Source organism: Microtus oregoni, unplaced genomic scaffold (genome assembly GCF_018167655.1).
Source record: "Microtus oregoni isolate MIOR12 unplaced genomic scaffold, Mior012 000015F_ref0000493, whole genome shotgun sequence".
Lineage (NCBI taxonomy): Eukaryota > Metazoa > Chordata > Mammalia > Rodentia > Cricetidae > Microtus > Microtus oregoni.
In genome coordinates this window covers 32412539-32428095 of record NW_024543074.1, presented here as the reverse complement: position 1 = coordinate 32428095, position 15557 = coordinate 32412539, and the positions used below count along the sequence as shown (strand labels likewise).

General features: G+C 43.5%; 1 protein-coding gene across 1 annotated transcript in view; it reads right to left on the bottom strand.

The window, feature by feature from the left end:
* Window positions 1-15557, bottom strand: part of Dnah9 (dynein axonemal heavy chain 9) — a 336148-nt gene that overhangs the window by 148353 nt on the left and 172238 nt on the right. Inside the window, exons 42-43 of the mRNA XM_041664051.1 lie at window positions 8780-8941; window positions 3987-4183 (exon numbers count right to left, since the gene is read on the bottom strand). Of these exons, the coding sequence (XP_041519985.1) occupies window positions 3987-4183; window positions 8780-8941 (359 nt within the window). The remainder of the gene's footprint in view (window positions 1-3986; window positions 4184-8779; window positions 8942-15557) is intronic.

Sequence of the window (15557 nt, the reverse complement as noted above, 5' to 3'; positions counted from 1 at the left end):
CATGAGAATTAGAATTTGGGTGATGTACTTCTGGTCAAGAAGCAGAGGATCCATTTGAGATTGGATTATACACACTACACTCCTGCATCCCTGCTCTATGTTAATAATGCTACTTGGTATTTAAAACAAACAATGGTTAACAATGGCTAACCTCAGTGTGGGGGTGGGGCTTGGAAGAGGCTTTGGAGGTTGGGGTTTGGCATGTTAACAAAATATGCATGCATGTGCAGTTACATGTTATGTCTTGATCATGATCAGCACAAGAAACTGTGGGTCCTCATTGCTTCATCTTTCCTGGGGAGCCTATTTGCTGTTGGGATGGAAACCCTAGCCTGAGTATTTGTGTATTAACAACCCCTTGAGAGCATGCAATGGCAGGGACCCCCATTTATGTATGTATATATTTATTATATACACACACATGTATTTGACAATTTAAAAAACTAAATATTAGAGTTTTGATTTGAATTTGGAGTTCTAGGGCGTTGAATACTTTTTGGGTATATGTATCATGATGTTTTTCATTTGCGCATTTTCTATTTATGTTTTTTTCAACCAAGGCTCCCTTCTAAACTTGTAAGGTCCTTTCATGCACGTTCTGAGTTCCCTTCAATTTCTCACTTTTGCCCCTTTTCGCCTTCCTTCCATGCCTTTGACATAGAGAACTCTTTGGGACTTAAAACCATATGTCACTGCATTCTGTGTGGTTAAGGCTTGTCTGCCTGAATATTCAGGAGTTATTTAGTGGCCTGCATTTACTTCTTTTATTACTTTCCCTTTTCACTCCACTTATTTAATTGTGGCGCTTAGTGTGCTCTGTCATTATCAGCTAGATTTACCCTTCTCTCGCCTTCTTATTAAACTATCATTCCCACATGCCTAAAGAGTGTACATGTTCATTTTGTATCCATTACAGAGCGAGCACATTGAAGCTATCCAATATAGTTTTATTAAGTTGAAACAAAACCCAGTGTTTGCTCTTGGTATCCCGGTTAAGGCGCTGCCTGTAATTTTCCACGATGCTCTGTGCAGGGGATTGTTTTTTTCTGCATCTGAATTGGTGCCTGATGAAAGGATGCCCAGCAGCCAGGCCCTATCTTCTCATTCAGGAAAAGTGGGGACCACAATGGATCGCTGGAGGAGAAGAGAGGCAGGCTTGGAGGAAGAATTGGGGTGCAACTGGGTCTCCGGGCTACTTGGTACCCAGCTCTGTTCTTGTAGGCTGGTATTCAGCATAGCACGGGCTGGGTTACTTGATATCTAGATGGGAAATGCATCGCTAGTGATGAAGTTTCTGAGTTAGAATGGGTACATCTGCAGCTGGCAGCATTAGACTCCAGCTGGGGCTTCATTAGCAACCTCTGACAAGGGCAAGGGACTCTGAATTTAAATCACAAAATTTAAAAAAAGAAGATCAATATTCTGGAGGAGCCTGGGCTGGAAAACCAAGACTGTCTGCGTTAAGCCCATTACTGAATTTCTGAGAGATTAAAAACAAAAGCTAAAGATGCCCCTTAGCGCAGCTGGAGGAAGCTGGTTCTTTGAAGACATGTACACATTCTCTCTCTCTCTCTCTCTCTCTCTCTCTCCCTCTCTCTCCCTCTCTCCCCCTCTCCCTCTCTCCCTCTCTCTCCCTCTCTCCCCCTCTCCCTCTCTCCCTCTCTCTCCCTCTCTCCCCCTCTCCCTCTCTCCCTATCTCTATCTCTTACCCTGGAGGACTAATAAGACTTTGGAGAACAAAAGCAGTGCATATTAAGGTCTGTGTGATTAATAACCGATGTGATTCTAAGAGGACAGCAAGAACATGCTGAAAACATGGAGGAAGAGGAGGAAAAACAAAGAGGAAATTGGATGATGACTACGATCGAGTGTAAAGCCTCAGCAAGGGCTGAGCAGAGTCCGCTGGCATGGTGAACTAGGAAGTCCGCTGAGGGGCTTCCAGAAAGAGAGGCCAGGATGCTTCCCAGAAGCTGTGTCGGGGTAGCTGTGTAGACGTCATCTTATCTACAAGCACATGTTAGATGGTGGATGGATGGGTGAGTGTTAGACAAAGTGGAACGTCATGAGGGATGCAGCATCTGACCAAGAAACATGAGGTATGGACCTGGCCATAGCATTTAACCTTGGGGGGAGGTAGGTCTGGGACGGTTACAGTGCTTTGCTCACGTGGCAAGAAGAACTTGTTGAGGAGAAAACTAGGGGTGAGCACCCTCTTCTAGTCACTTTTTTTTATCTCAGGAAAATGAGAATGCATTCTCCAGCTGTAACTGAAGACAGGGCAGGACTGTCAAGAGTTTGAGAGGAGAGGACAATTGTGTATCTGTAGTTACCTCAGGACGGTAGAGGGAATACAGTTCCCAGAGCGGAGGGGGAGGATTTCAGGCCACATTTAGCATCTACCTGATTTGTCTGACTATAAATATGAAGTAACACTAGCTATCATGTTTGGGAGATTTTCTTCAACATTTGAAAGATGGATGGAATAGGAGATGGTGTGGTCTAACTAGAGGTGTGTTTGGTACCATAGACACACCGACAGGAGAGTTAGGGCAGCCTGGACTGGGATAACCATCAGTTAACCAAGAAGATATGGCAGGGAAAGGGACATGGGAATATGATAAAGCACTCAGTCCATAAATGGACGTTTTGGATGGAGTTGAAGAATAGCCAGGGCTTGGGAGGCTGGTAGAAGGGAAAAATGGACAAGTGCGTCACAAAGATGCTTGTACTTCAGACTCTGGAAGTGAATTCATCACAGATAGTAGACATGGTGGGGAAGAGTATATATTTGAGGGTCTGGGCATGTAACCAAGGTCACAGAAGTCAAAGATGCCAGGGAACAGAAAGACCAGGGCTAGGAGTCAGGAATAAGTCAAGTCATGGTAAGGAGAAGGTCACCAGGTGCTAACTGATGTGAGGTGACCGGACATCAGCAGACATTGACAAGGAGAGAGCAGGAATGTGATAATAGAGAGCCTGTGTGCTTCAGAATGACTGGGTCTTCCAAAGGTCAGGAAGAGAAATGGGTGGTGGTGGTGGTGGGGGGGGGTGGCTAAAGAGATGGCTCTGGGTTAAGAGCACTTACTACTTTTGCAGAGGCCCTGGATTTGGTTTCCAGCACCTGCTTGGTGGCTCACAACCACTTATAACCCCAGTTCCAAGGGATCTGATGTCCTCTTCTAGCCCCTACAGGTACCAGGCCTGTACATAGTATACACAAATACATACGTACTTACATACAGGCAACAAACTTATATACACAAGACATAAAAACAAATACATCCTTTAAAAGGGAGAAAAGGTTTAAATGTGGCATTGTGGTGAGGGTGAGGAGAAGGAGCTTGTCCCTCTCTGAGTTTCTGGGGTTCATGGGATGGGTGGGGAAGGCAAACAGCTTCACGTCGACACAGGCCAGCCATGCTTCAGTCAGAATTTAGCAGTGGAAACCCTGGGAACCTTGGGCAGGATGGAAGGCACCAAGAGCACAAAGACTGGACAATATAAGGGCTAGATAGGAGGCACACGGTGTGAGTGTAAGTTTTCTGGGTGTGCTGGTGACTATTGCAGAGACTCACTAGGTAGGATGAGCATGCATAGTAATATTTAGGTTTGGAAATACATGTATTTTTGGAAAAGGTGAGTGCCTGTGTGTGCACATGTGTGTGCGCATGCACATACGTAGGGGTCCTGGTGCCTCTTTTATGATCTCAAATCTCTTGGCATTGCTGTGATTATGGAAAGGTATGGTAAATGTGAATGCGGAAGTAAATCCAATTCTGCCAAAGCTGAGCTTTCGACCCTCACTGAGGGATAACAGGGGCTGACTTCGGGCTTAATGGAATTGTTCTGCATTGAGTTGGGAAATCTGGTCAAAATACATTGCAAGAAATTCTCAAAGGACTAATTTTAAAACTCTAGAAAATGAGACCCCTGGCCCTGGGAAGGAGAAGCCACTGAGGAGACGCAAGGAACAGATGCTCACTCACACGTGGCGCACAGCATCCTCAAAGAGAACCAGGTCCATCACAGCATTCACATCATTGTGGCTCTCCAGAGCCTCCACCAGAGTCTGGCTCAGAAGCTCCCATGATTGCACGGGCATGTATTTGGGCTCACCAATGCCATTTGCAAAGTGACAATACATGTTCAGGCTTTGAGTCTGCCGCAGCATGTCTTCGGCATCCTGGTGAGAAGACACAGGGGTGAGACTTTTGTATATTCTTGTCTGGTGCCACATATGGTGGAGACACCAGCCTGACTGCTTTTTCTACATGCTACATGAAAAATGAGCCCCAGAACCACTTCTAACACTTCCACTTTGGCACTTCCCTAGGAGGTGGACTTTTACTCTGGATTTACCAAATCTAGGAACTCATAAACTTTGTTTATTAATCTTTAGAGAATAAAGGTGGGAAGTGGAAAATCGGAAGAATTCATCTTTAAAGCACTGTAAAAATATTTTTGTTTTTTTTCCGGGTGGTGGTGGTGCACGCCTTTAATCCCAGCACTCAGGAGGCAGAGGCAGAGACAGAGGCAGGCAGATCTCTGTGAATTCGAGGCCAACCTGGCGTACAAGAGCTAGTTCCAGGATAGGCTCCAAAGCTACAGAGAAACCCTGTCTTGAAAAACCAAAAAGAAAAAAAAAAGAATATTTTTGTTTTCAAAAGAGGGAATGAGGACACAAGTGGATTTCTCTAGGCAGGACTTCTTTTGGCAACATTGGATACAAGCGAACATTGCCCAGTGGGCTCACTTAGTCTACGCTCATTTCGATGGTTCTTATTCTCTAGCCTGCTGCATGGTCATAAAGCATGCTTCCTGTCTCCTGTGAGGTTGGCTCCACCCCTAGATAGGACTTGGTTTCCAAAGAATATTCTAGTAGCTCCCCTCCTTAGTTTGCTGGTTTATATATAAGGTTGCTCATAATATTAAACATTTAGAGCGGAATGCTCTGTTTACAAAACTTTCATAAGGATTCTGTCTTATCATTTGTCCTCTTGCCACAGGACAAACATTACCATGTCGCGTAATGACTAGTACAATTTGATTAATTAAGCAGATACAACTCTTCACTTATTTCTTCACTATAAACATATTCTCTAAGCATTTTGGAGGCTGCTATTGTTAGTTTACGTTAGAGGACACAATAGCATTTTATTGGCTTTTTAATAATCTAGATACCTGAGACTTCCTGTGGGAAGAAATGTTATGGAAGTGATGTGCCCCAGGAAGGCTTTCTACAATTCAGACAAGGAAATCCTTATGGGAAACAGATAACCAATAGGGGCCACTGCCAGGAGAACTAAGTCACAGCAGTGTTAGCCTTATAAACTCCCTGGGCAAGATGCACCAGACACAGTGGGGGGAAGTGAGCAGGCAAACCACACACCGAGAAACCAGGCCTGCTGTCTGAGCATAAGACAAAGGGCTGGAAGATTGACTATCAGATTCATCCTGATTTTTGAGGGTCTTTTCAGGGCCATAGAAAACCCTAACCTATTCTAGCCTTGTTGATTGTAACAATTGCTTAGACATCTGGGCAGGTTGAATGAAATGCAAAAGAATTACTTTTTCTAGTTTAAGAGGACACAATAGGAGACTGTGCTGGCTAGTTTTGTTCTTTTAAAAAATTTTTAAAGATTTATTTTGCATGTGTAGTGTTCTGTCGGTAGGTATGCCTGCAAACCAGAAGAGGGTGCTGGCTCTCATTATAGATGGCTGTGAGTCACGATGTGGCTGCTGGGAACTGAACTCAGGACCTCTGCGAGAGTAGTCAGTGCTCTTAACCTCTGAGCCATCTCTCTAGACCATGTGCTGGCTAGTTTTATGACAACTTGATACAAGCTAGAGTCATCAGAGAGAAGGGAGCCTTAGTTGAGAAGGTGCAAGCCAGTAGGGGATTTTCTTAATTAGTGATTGATGTAGGAGGTCCAGGCCATTGTGGGTGGGGCCACTTCTGGACTGGTGGTCCTGGGTTCTGTAATAAAGCAGACTGAGCAAACTATGGGGAGCAAGTCAGTATGCAGCACCCCTCCATGGTCTTTGCATCAGCTTCTGCCTCCAACTTCCTGCCCTTCTTGAGTTCCTGCCCTCACTGCTTTTGATGATTAATCATTACATGAAACTGTGAATAAAATAAACCCTTTCTTTCCCAAGTTGCTTTGGTCATGGTGTTTCATCACAGTAATGGTTTCCCTAACAAAGACAGCTCTGGAGAAATGGCTCAGTGGTTAAGAACACTGGATGCCCTTCAAGAGGATTCAGGTTTGATTCCAAGCACCCACATGGAGGCTCACAACCATCTGTAACTCCAGTTGCAGCAGATCCAATGCCCTCTTTCAGCCTCCAAAAAACACTGGGCATAAACATGGTACACAGACATATGTGCAGGCAGAACCCCCTTGCAGCAGGGGGTTAAATTAAATAAAAACAATAAGAAAGCACAGGAAAGGCATGCAGCAACATCTTGGCCCATCTTGAGAATAAGCTAACATTCCTGGTTGATTCTGATGGGTGCTGATTTACACTAAGGATCTCTCAGGAGAGAAAGGAAGGTGCAGTTTTGAAAAGCCTCATCTACAAAGATTCTTTGATGAACAGAACAAGTCTGCAGTTGAATGATCAGAGCTGTGTTGTGTAGAAGGGACAAAGGATGCTCTTCCCCCAATACGGTGAATCTAAGCGTATTTAATAGTGACACTATGTCAGTCTGAGCTACGAGCCAGGCTTTAACAAAAGGGCCGAATCACTTTGTGATGAATTTGGTAACTTTGGTACTGATCCCAGTGCTAGGATACTGACAGACAAGGGACTTCAGCTGTCTTCACAGGCGTTGCAAGAATAATGGCTGTGTGAACTATAGTTTGGTCTCTGATCAAATGATGTGCGTTTCTCAAATCAAACGCACATAAGGAGCTCTACTTCAAGCACTGAGTCTTATGACTTTAAAGTTCTGGCTCAGACCAGCTCAGGAAAACAAAGCTTGCTTGCAAATTTAACTATAAGTACACAAACGGGCTAACTCTGCAGTACTCACGGGGGGGGGGGGCATCTAAGATGTGAGAGATATGGACAGCAGGCTCTATGAACATGATGAAGGGAGTGAAAGTGAGGGTGTTTATCAGCCAGACAGCCGGCTGAAAATAAGCCACTTAACAGTTCCTCTCTGCACCTACAAGTTGGCCATTTGGACTGGGATGGCTTATGGCATCCTCAGAGGTCCGCACAGGGTCTTACCAGGAGGAAATATGGAGCTGACGCAGAGTGGGTGCTGCAGTGTAGATTGGGTTGCTCCCCGAAGGTTTACATGTTGACAGCTGGATCCCTAGTTGGCTGTGTGATGCACACTGGGTTCTTTAAAAGGTGGGGCCAGATGGAAGGTGATTAGGTCACTGGGACACGGCTCTCTGCAGCTAATGATTCTGATCTCGGGCAATGTGCTGTCAGCTCTTCCGAGAGTGTGTTATGAATTGAAAAGTGAACCTAGTTTATTGACCCCATCCCCTTCAGCATGCTGTCCCTTCTACCTCTGCACCTGCTATTACCACGAGTCCCCTCACAGAGGCCGAACCATGGGGCCACCCCATCCTGGACCTTCAGTTTCTAGACCTGTGCTGCAAATACACCCAAGTCTAAATTGCCCAGCCTAAGGTATCTTGTTAAATAATAATTCATTGAGAATAGAGAGAGCATAGTGCGATGCAGATAGGGTTTGATTATCTTTAATTCAGAAGAGGACAGAAAACAGGCAGCTCTGCTTGAAAGTGCCATGTAGTTGTGGGGTCATTTCGACACTGGGAATGCCAGTGACCTGGTGTCAGAACTTTGCAAGTTACATTCTATGTTCTAGGCATTTTGTGAGTTAGGAGCTTCTGGCAAAGGCAAGTTAGCGTGCAATGGATTTACAAAATGGTTTGTGAATTAGGAGAATTTCAGATTTCAGGGTTTAAGTGTTAAATGCAGCATTGAGTTTCCAAAGAGAAAGAGAGAGAGAGAGAGAGAGAGAGAGAGAGAGAGAGGTCCTATGAAGCCCTTCTCTACTCCTTCCATCAAGGCTCCTTTCCAACTGTTCAGAAGGGCACGTTTTGAGGATCACAGTCACAAAACTATGGTATAGTAGGAAAGGAGGACACCATGGTGGGACATGTGGTAGCACATGCTTGTGATCTCACCTGTCAAGAGGTGGAGGCAGAAGAATCGAGAGTTCAAGGCTAGCCTGGGTTTCATAGTGACTTGAACACATAGAGAATTCAAGAACCTTTCAGCTGTATAGTAAAACCCTCTTTCACAGTAAAGGAAGGAGGAAGGGAGAGAGGAGGGGGAGTTAGTGAGATCATCAGTCATTCTTCTCTCTGCTTTCTGGACAGGAAACCACATTAAGTCATTGATGTAAAACATTAGTGTCCAAAATCATTCTAAATGTTGTTTTAGAACTGCTCAACATTTCTAGTTATTAATACTTTCAAAATGGCAACCATGGGAGAGATGAGAGCTCACAGTCTCAGGATGCTGAACACCATCAGAGATATGAACCTGGGGAGCAGGAAGAGGCCTCAGCAACATATGTGCCTGGGAACCAGATGCTCTCTAGGGAGCCTTTCAGTGTGAGATCTGTGGATAAACTACGCCTTGCCCTCCACTTTTTGACTGAGCAAAATCATGATTTTTTTTAGCCCATTCTCTGGCTTTCCCGAACTTAGTAGACTAAGTTTGGCTGGTCATCTACGTGGCCATCATTCTATTGACGTTTTAAACCCAAAACACCACAGGCAATACTTACATCAAAATTTTTCTTGAGGAAATCTGTTTGGATTTTGTCAAAAAGTTCGAAGTCCTTTTCTTCTACCATCTTATCCCGATAAACCCGATTTGATTCATGCAGATAGAGCTTTACTAGGTCCTGGGTGGACTTCACACATTCCACGGAGGAGAAGAGGATGCCCTTCCGGGAGATCAGACAATAGACAATGTTAACAACAGCAACTGAAGAGAACATTCTAGAGCAGTGCTTCTCAACCTTCCCAATGCTGTGACCCTTTAGGACAGTTCCTCATGTTGTGCTGACCCTTAAGGATAAAATTATTTCATTGCTACTTCATAACTATAATTTTACTACTGTTATGAGTCATAATGTAAATTGTTTTTGGAAATCGAGGTTTGCCAAAGAAGTCATGGCCCACAGGTTGAGAATCATTGCTCTGGAGCGTTTTATCCAACCTGGGATAGTGTCTGAGGTTATCTCTCTAAAGGGTATGTTGCAATGAAGTGGACACTCAGGATGCTCGGAAGGAGTTCGTGGGGAGAGACATGTTATGTTTCAATTTTACACGGTTCATTTTTGCGAATTGATTTTGGCAATGATTGACTGCATAAAGTCAGCATAATGACAGATGATAAGATGTGAATAGCTGGCCTTTGCAGGTCAGCAACCAATGTGTTCATCTCGATTGAGTTCCCTTCTTAGGTGTTATAGAGATGTGCTGGTTCTTCAAGTCTCTGACACCTCTCTTTGCTATGGTTAGCCAACACATGAACATCTGCTTTCAGTAAAAAAAAAAAAGAAAGAAAAAGAAAACGGAGGCCGAATGAACAACATCAATAGTTATACAATTAATTAATTAATTATTAATCTCATCACCTTGTTCGCTCTTATTTGCTTTCTTGTCCTGGAGGACATGGGGCCACCTAATGGTTCCATGTTAGTTTTACGGGAATACCCAGACTCATCTATACAACACAAACACTTGGTCATAATATTGCTTCAATCCACTCCTTCATGATCATCCTCATCATTGCTTCCTGTGCTGCCTACTTTCCACTTTTGATTTTGGTTTTCTGATCTTGCACACTTTTTGTTTATTTCCTGTCTATTTCCTGTGCTTGTCTTTCATGATTCCATTTTTTAATGCCTTTGTTGAAGACGGCTGAGGTGCCCCTCTCCTGTTCAACAGTACCCTCTCTGATACACCCAACAGGCTGTTTCTGTGTAAATCTCCATATAGAAGCACTATTTCCTCAGATTATTTCTCTCTAAGTTTGTTTATTGCAGCTCACGACAACACTCAGAGGGAAGCAGACTGCTTTCATTGTGATTACAGTGGATTTTTGTCAGTGTATCATCAGTGCTTAGAATGCTGTCTGACATAGATTTGCAACAGATGCTCCCTCTGAAAGTTTTATTTAAAAATAATGTGTGTGTATCTGAGTGTGGGTATATGGACAGAACTGTACTTGCCCACAGCCCAGAGACACCAGATCCCCTTAATCTGGGGTTGATGGGAGGCTATGAGCTATCTGACATGGGTGTTGGGACCTGAACTCTAGAGCAATATATACTTTTAACCACTGAGGCCTCTCTCTAGCCTCCTGAAGCGAATTATTGTTGAAACAAGAGTGGGCTAGCATTAAATCTTCCACACATGTGGCATATCAACAACCTTCATCAAGCTCCACAGAGTACAAGAAGGCAGAGAGAGGAAACAGAATGGAGGATACACAAACAAGTAGTGCGGGTAGACCGGATCTCAGACGCGTTATTAGGTCTCACAGCATGAGCAGATGAACAATATCACAGAAAGACACAACTGCCAGGCTTGACTTCCAAAAGCCTTGTATCCTCAAACATAAGAATATAGAAAATCTGAGCCTAAGAAAAAGTCCTTGAGAAACTAGACATCAAAGTACCAAATAATCCAATTAAAAATGTGGTACGGATAAAAGCAGAAAATCCTCAACAGAAAAAATCTCAAATGGCCAAAAAACATTTAAGACATTGCTCGACATCCATAGTGATCAGGGAAATACAAATCAAAATGACTCTGAGATACCATCTTACACCAGTCAGAATGGCTAGGATCAAAAACACTGATGACAGCTTATGCTGGAGAGGATGTGGAGTAAGGAGAACACTCCTCCATTGCTGGTGGGAGTGCAAACTTGTACAGTCACTTTGAAAATCAGTTTGGTGGTTTCTCAGAAAATTGGGAATCGATCTAAATCAAGACCCAGTGATACCAATCTTAGGAATATATTCAAAGGATGCTCAATCATACCACAAGGACACTTGCTCAACCATATTTATATCAGCATTATTTGTAGTAACCAGGACTTGGAAACAACCTAGATGCCCCTCAACTGAATAATGGAAAAGAAAATGTGGTCCATTTACACAATGGAGTATTACTCAGTGGAGAAAAAAATGACATGAAGTTTGCAAACAAATAAATGGAACTAGAAAAAAAATCATAGTGAGTGAGGTAACCCAGATCCAGAAAGACAAACACAGTATGTACTCACTCATAAGTGAATATTAGATATAAATCAAAAGATGACCAGGCTACAATCCACAGCCCCAGAGATGTTAGGTAACAAGGAGGACCCTAAGAAGGATGCACAGATTGACCTGGGAAGGAGGAATAGATGAAATCTCCTGGGTAAATTAGGGTCAGGGTGGATGGGGGAGGGAGAGATGGGGGATGGGAATATGAAGTATCCTGATAGCCATGTTGGGGGAGGAATTTTTTAATATTATTTATTTATTAAAGATTTCTGTCTCCTCCCACCACCGCCTCCCATTTCCCTCCCCCTCCCCAACCAACTCCCCCTCTCTCATCAGCCCAAAGAGCAGTCAGGGTTCCCTGCCCTGTGGGGAGTCCAAGGACCTCCCACCTCCTTCCAGGTCTAGTAAGGTGAACATCCAAACAGCCTAGGCTCCCACAAAGCCAGTACGTGCAGTAGGATCAAAACCCAGTGCCATTGTTCTTGACTTCTCAGCAGTCCTCATTGTCCACTAAGTTCAGCGAGTCTGGTTTTATAACATGCTTTTTCAGACTAAGGGAGGGATATTGAGGGAGATCAATGAAAGAGATTTTCTTGATAGAGGGGGCCATTATGGAGTTAGGGAGAAACCTGGTGCCAGGAAAACTCCCAGGGAACTACAAGGATGACCCCAACTAAGACTCCTAGCAATAGTGGAGAGGGTGCCTGAAGTGGCCTTCTCTGGTGATCAGATTGGTGAATAGCATAATAGTCATCATAGAATCTTCATCCAGTAATTAATGGAAACAGAGATCCATAGCCAAGCACTGGGTTGAGCTCTGGGAGTCCAGGTGAAGAAAAAGAGGAGGGAGCAGATGATCACGGGAAATCAAGATCATGACGGGAAACCTACAGAGACTACTGCCCTCGGGTTGTGGGAGCTCAGCCTCCAGACCAACAGCCAGGGAGCCTACATGGACTGACCTAGGTCCTCTGTATATGGGTGACAGTTGTGTAGCTTGATCCATTTGTAGGGCCCCTAACAGTGAGACCAGGACGTGCCCCTGGCACATGAGCTGACTTTTTGGCATCTATTCCCCATGGTGGGATACCTCTTTTAGTCTTGGTGCAGCGGAGAAGGGCTTAGTTCTGCCTCAACTTGATGTGCCATACTTTGTTGACTCCCATGGGAAACTTTACCCTTTCTGAGAAGTGGATGGGGGGAAGGAAGAAAAGAGGTAGGGAGAGGAAATGGGAGGAGGAGAGGGAGAGGAAACTATGGGTAGTATATAAAATAAACTTTAAAAAATTAATAATAAAAAATCTAAAAAGAAAATTGGATTAAAAAAAGAAAAAGGATGTCTTTCCTAACTATGGGTTGTCCACCCATGGGTTCAACAAATCTTGGATAACAAATATTTAGAAAATATTATGTCTGTACCAAATATGTACATTTTTGATCATTACTCTCTAAACAACAAGTAAGGACAACCACTTACATAATATTTGTTTTGTGTTAGGTAGTATATGTAGCCTAAATTTATCTGAAGTAGATGGGATGATGTGTGCAGGTTACATTGAGTATCATGGCATGGGTGGACATGTCTGGTGCAAACTATGCACTGTCTTAATTTGCTCTGTGTGGCCCTGAGAAGGGGAAATCAGCTCATGATTTCTGCTACCAGGCCCTACTAAATTCTACTGTGATTTGGAGGGAGGGAAGTTCATACAGAGCTTGAAATGAACTGGGTTCTGTATGAAGGATATGTTTTCTATTGAATGTTCAATTCTCCCCCTAATTTCTTCCATCAGGCCTTCAGATAAACTATTGAGAAGGAAGAAAACAGGAGGCAGAGGCCAAGTTCTGAACTTGAAGCTGTCCCTTGGTGTGGTTGGTGGGACATGGCCAGAGCTGTGTAGCTGGAGTTGAAGGGAGGCAGCACTCTATTGAGGGTGTACTCTCCATTGCTATGGCAACTTGGTGACAGTTGACAGGCTGCCAAGAGGCCAGGCTGAGATAGAGAGCCCAAGGAGTTGCTACTCAGGTTGTTTGAGTTAGGCCAAGACAAGCCAGGAGAAGAAAAGACTCGGTTTCCATTCTGGCTTTTCTACCCTTTCTGGTTCTTCCTTGACACTGTATCCATTACATAAAACAAGATTGGAATAAAATATCCCCTTTCTTGAAGCCATTTTGTGGCTCTAAATTACCTACACAGGAGGGTTGAGTATTCTAGCTGGGACCTCACATGCTACAAATGACCAGTTCTGTGATCATGTTCAAGGAACCTCACAACTGTGTCATTTTTAAATTGAAATAAATACATCCCTGTGGATCCATAGGACACTGGTTCCAGGACCTCCTTGAGCATCACAATCCACAGACACTCCAGTATTGCTATAAAATACAATAATACAAGCATATAGCCTATGTAGATTCTTCTGTATACCTGCAATCACCTCTACATTATGTACAACCCCTAATGAAGTTGATAGGCAAATGGTTTATTTATTCTACTATTAGTGAAATAGTGATCAGAAAGAAAACAATCGGTTCTGTACAGATTCAAGTCTTCAAAGTATTTTCAATCCACAGTTGGTTGAATCCAGCTCTGTGGAACTCAAGGTTAAAGAAGGCCGACTGTAGTCAGTGTTTGACTTCCTATGGCTGTTGAGAGGATTAGATGGATTAATGGGCAGAAAGGCTTAGTGCTGTGCTCAGCAAATAAAAACTAAAACCGAACCTTTCACAAGGGCCTCTTCAGGTTCCCAAATTATCTTGTAGTCTCATCTCTTACCTCTCCACTACCTGCCACCATTGCTCCCACCCAGCTGACCTAGGCTGACACCACCTTGTGATTTGAGTCCCTGAGCATTTACATCTCAGAAGTTCATGCTGGCCAGTAACTTCTCCAAGTCTCTACTGAATAGAGGCGATAATGTCTGTCTTAGGGCTTTTATCATTGTGGTAAAACTCCATATTGAAAGCAAGTTGGGGAGGAAAGGGTTTCTCTCATCTTATAGCTTTCCCGAGGGAGTCAGGACAGGGACTCAAGTCAGAAGCCAGGAACAAATAAGGAGGCGATGGAGGAGAGCCGCGGCTTGTTTAGTCTTCTCTCTTATTACAACAAAGGAGCATCTGACCAGGGATTGCACAGCCCTCCTGGGCCTCCCTCACCAATTATTAATCAAGAAAATGCCTTCCAGACTTGAACACAGGTCAATTTATGGAGGAATTTTCTCAATTAAAGAGTCCCTCTTCCCATATACATCTAGGTTTGTGTCAATTTGATAAAACCAACCAAAACAGCATCCTTTGCAAAGTATTGAGGTGAGAAGTCAGTTTTAAGATTTCTAGATGACAGGGCAAATGTCCAGGCAGGAGGCGGAGCAAGGTTGCTTCTGTTCAGGGGTGGTTACCAGTTCTCCTTTGGCACTGCCACTGAAGAGCAATGTGAATTTGACCAAACATTTTTACCTCTTGCTTTTCACTTAGGAAATGCAGACAGTGATACCCAGTCTCCATCACATTTCAGTGAATTTAAACGGGTCTATGATATGAGCAATCTCTCTCAAATAATGCTCAAAGCATAGAGCTAATTATGAGTAAGCACAGACTTTTCCATGCACCAGGAGCCTCAGCACCATAAGTTTTACAGGATAGTAGGGTTTTTGCTTCTGTTATTCTTGAGATAGGATCTAACTATATATCTAGTCTGACCTCTAACTGGCTGTGACAGGTTGATCTCAAGTTGAATACCAGACTAGACTATATCTGAAACAGATTTCTTCTGGAAGTGAATCTGGACTTTGTAGGATTGAGGCTGTATATGAGATGGTGAACGACATTTTAGGAAGGCTGTAACAGGACTTCTAACTTTAGTTTGGGAGATATTTCTTTTCAGCAAAAAAACAATGAGTATAAGCAATCAAGAGGTTTAAGCAATTATTCTTCTTTCCCCCTTCGTCCTTTTTCCTTTTGTCTTCTTTCCCTTCTCCTCCTCTTATTGCTCCTTTTCATTCTCTCCTCTCTTTCGACTTTCTTGTCCATCTTTTCCCTTATTCTTCCCATTACACTAGGATACTAATGTATCATTGTCTCCCTGATGCTAGCTTTGGAAGGAAAGAACCAAATGGGCTGTCTTTGCTGAGAAATAGTTTAGCTTTAAAATAAAACTTTTTCTGTTGACATCTTCCTCATGGAGCCCATGACATTCTTTACCTATTTATGATCACAACCCCATACAGCTTGCATCTTTGTTGAGATGGATTTGCCACTCACCATCTATTTCATTCAGAACAGA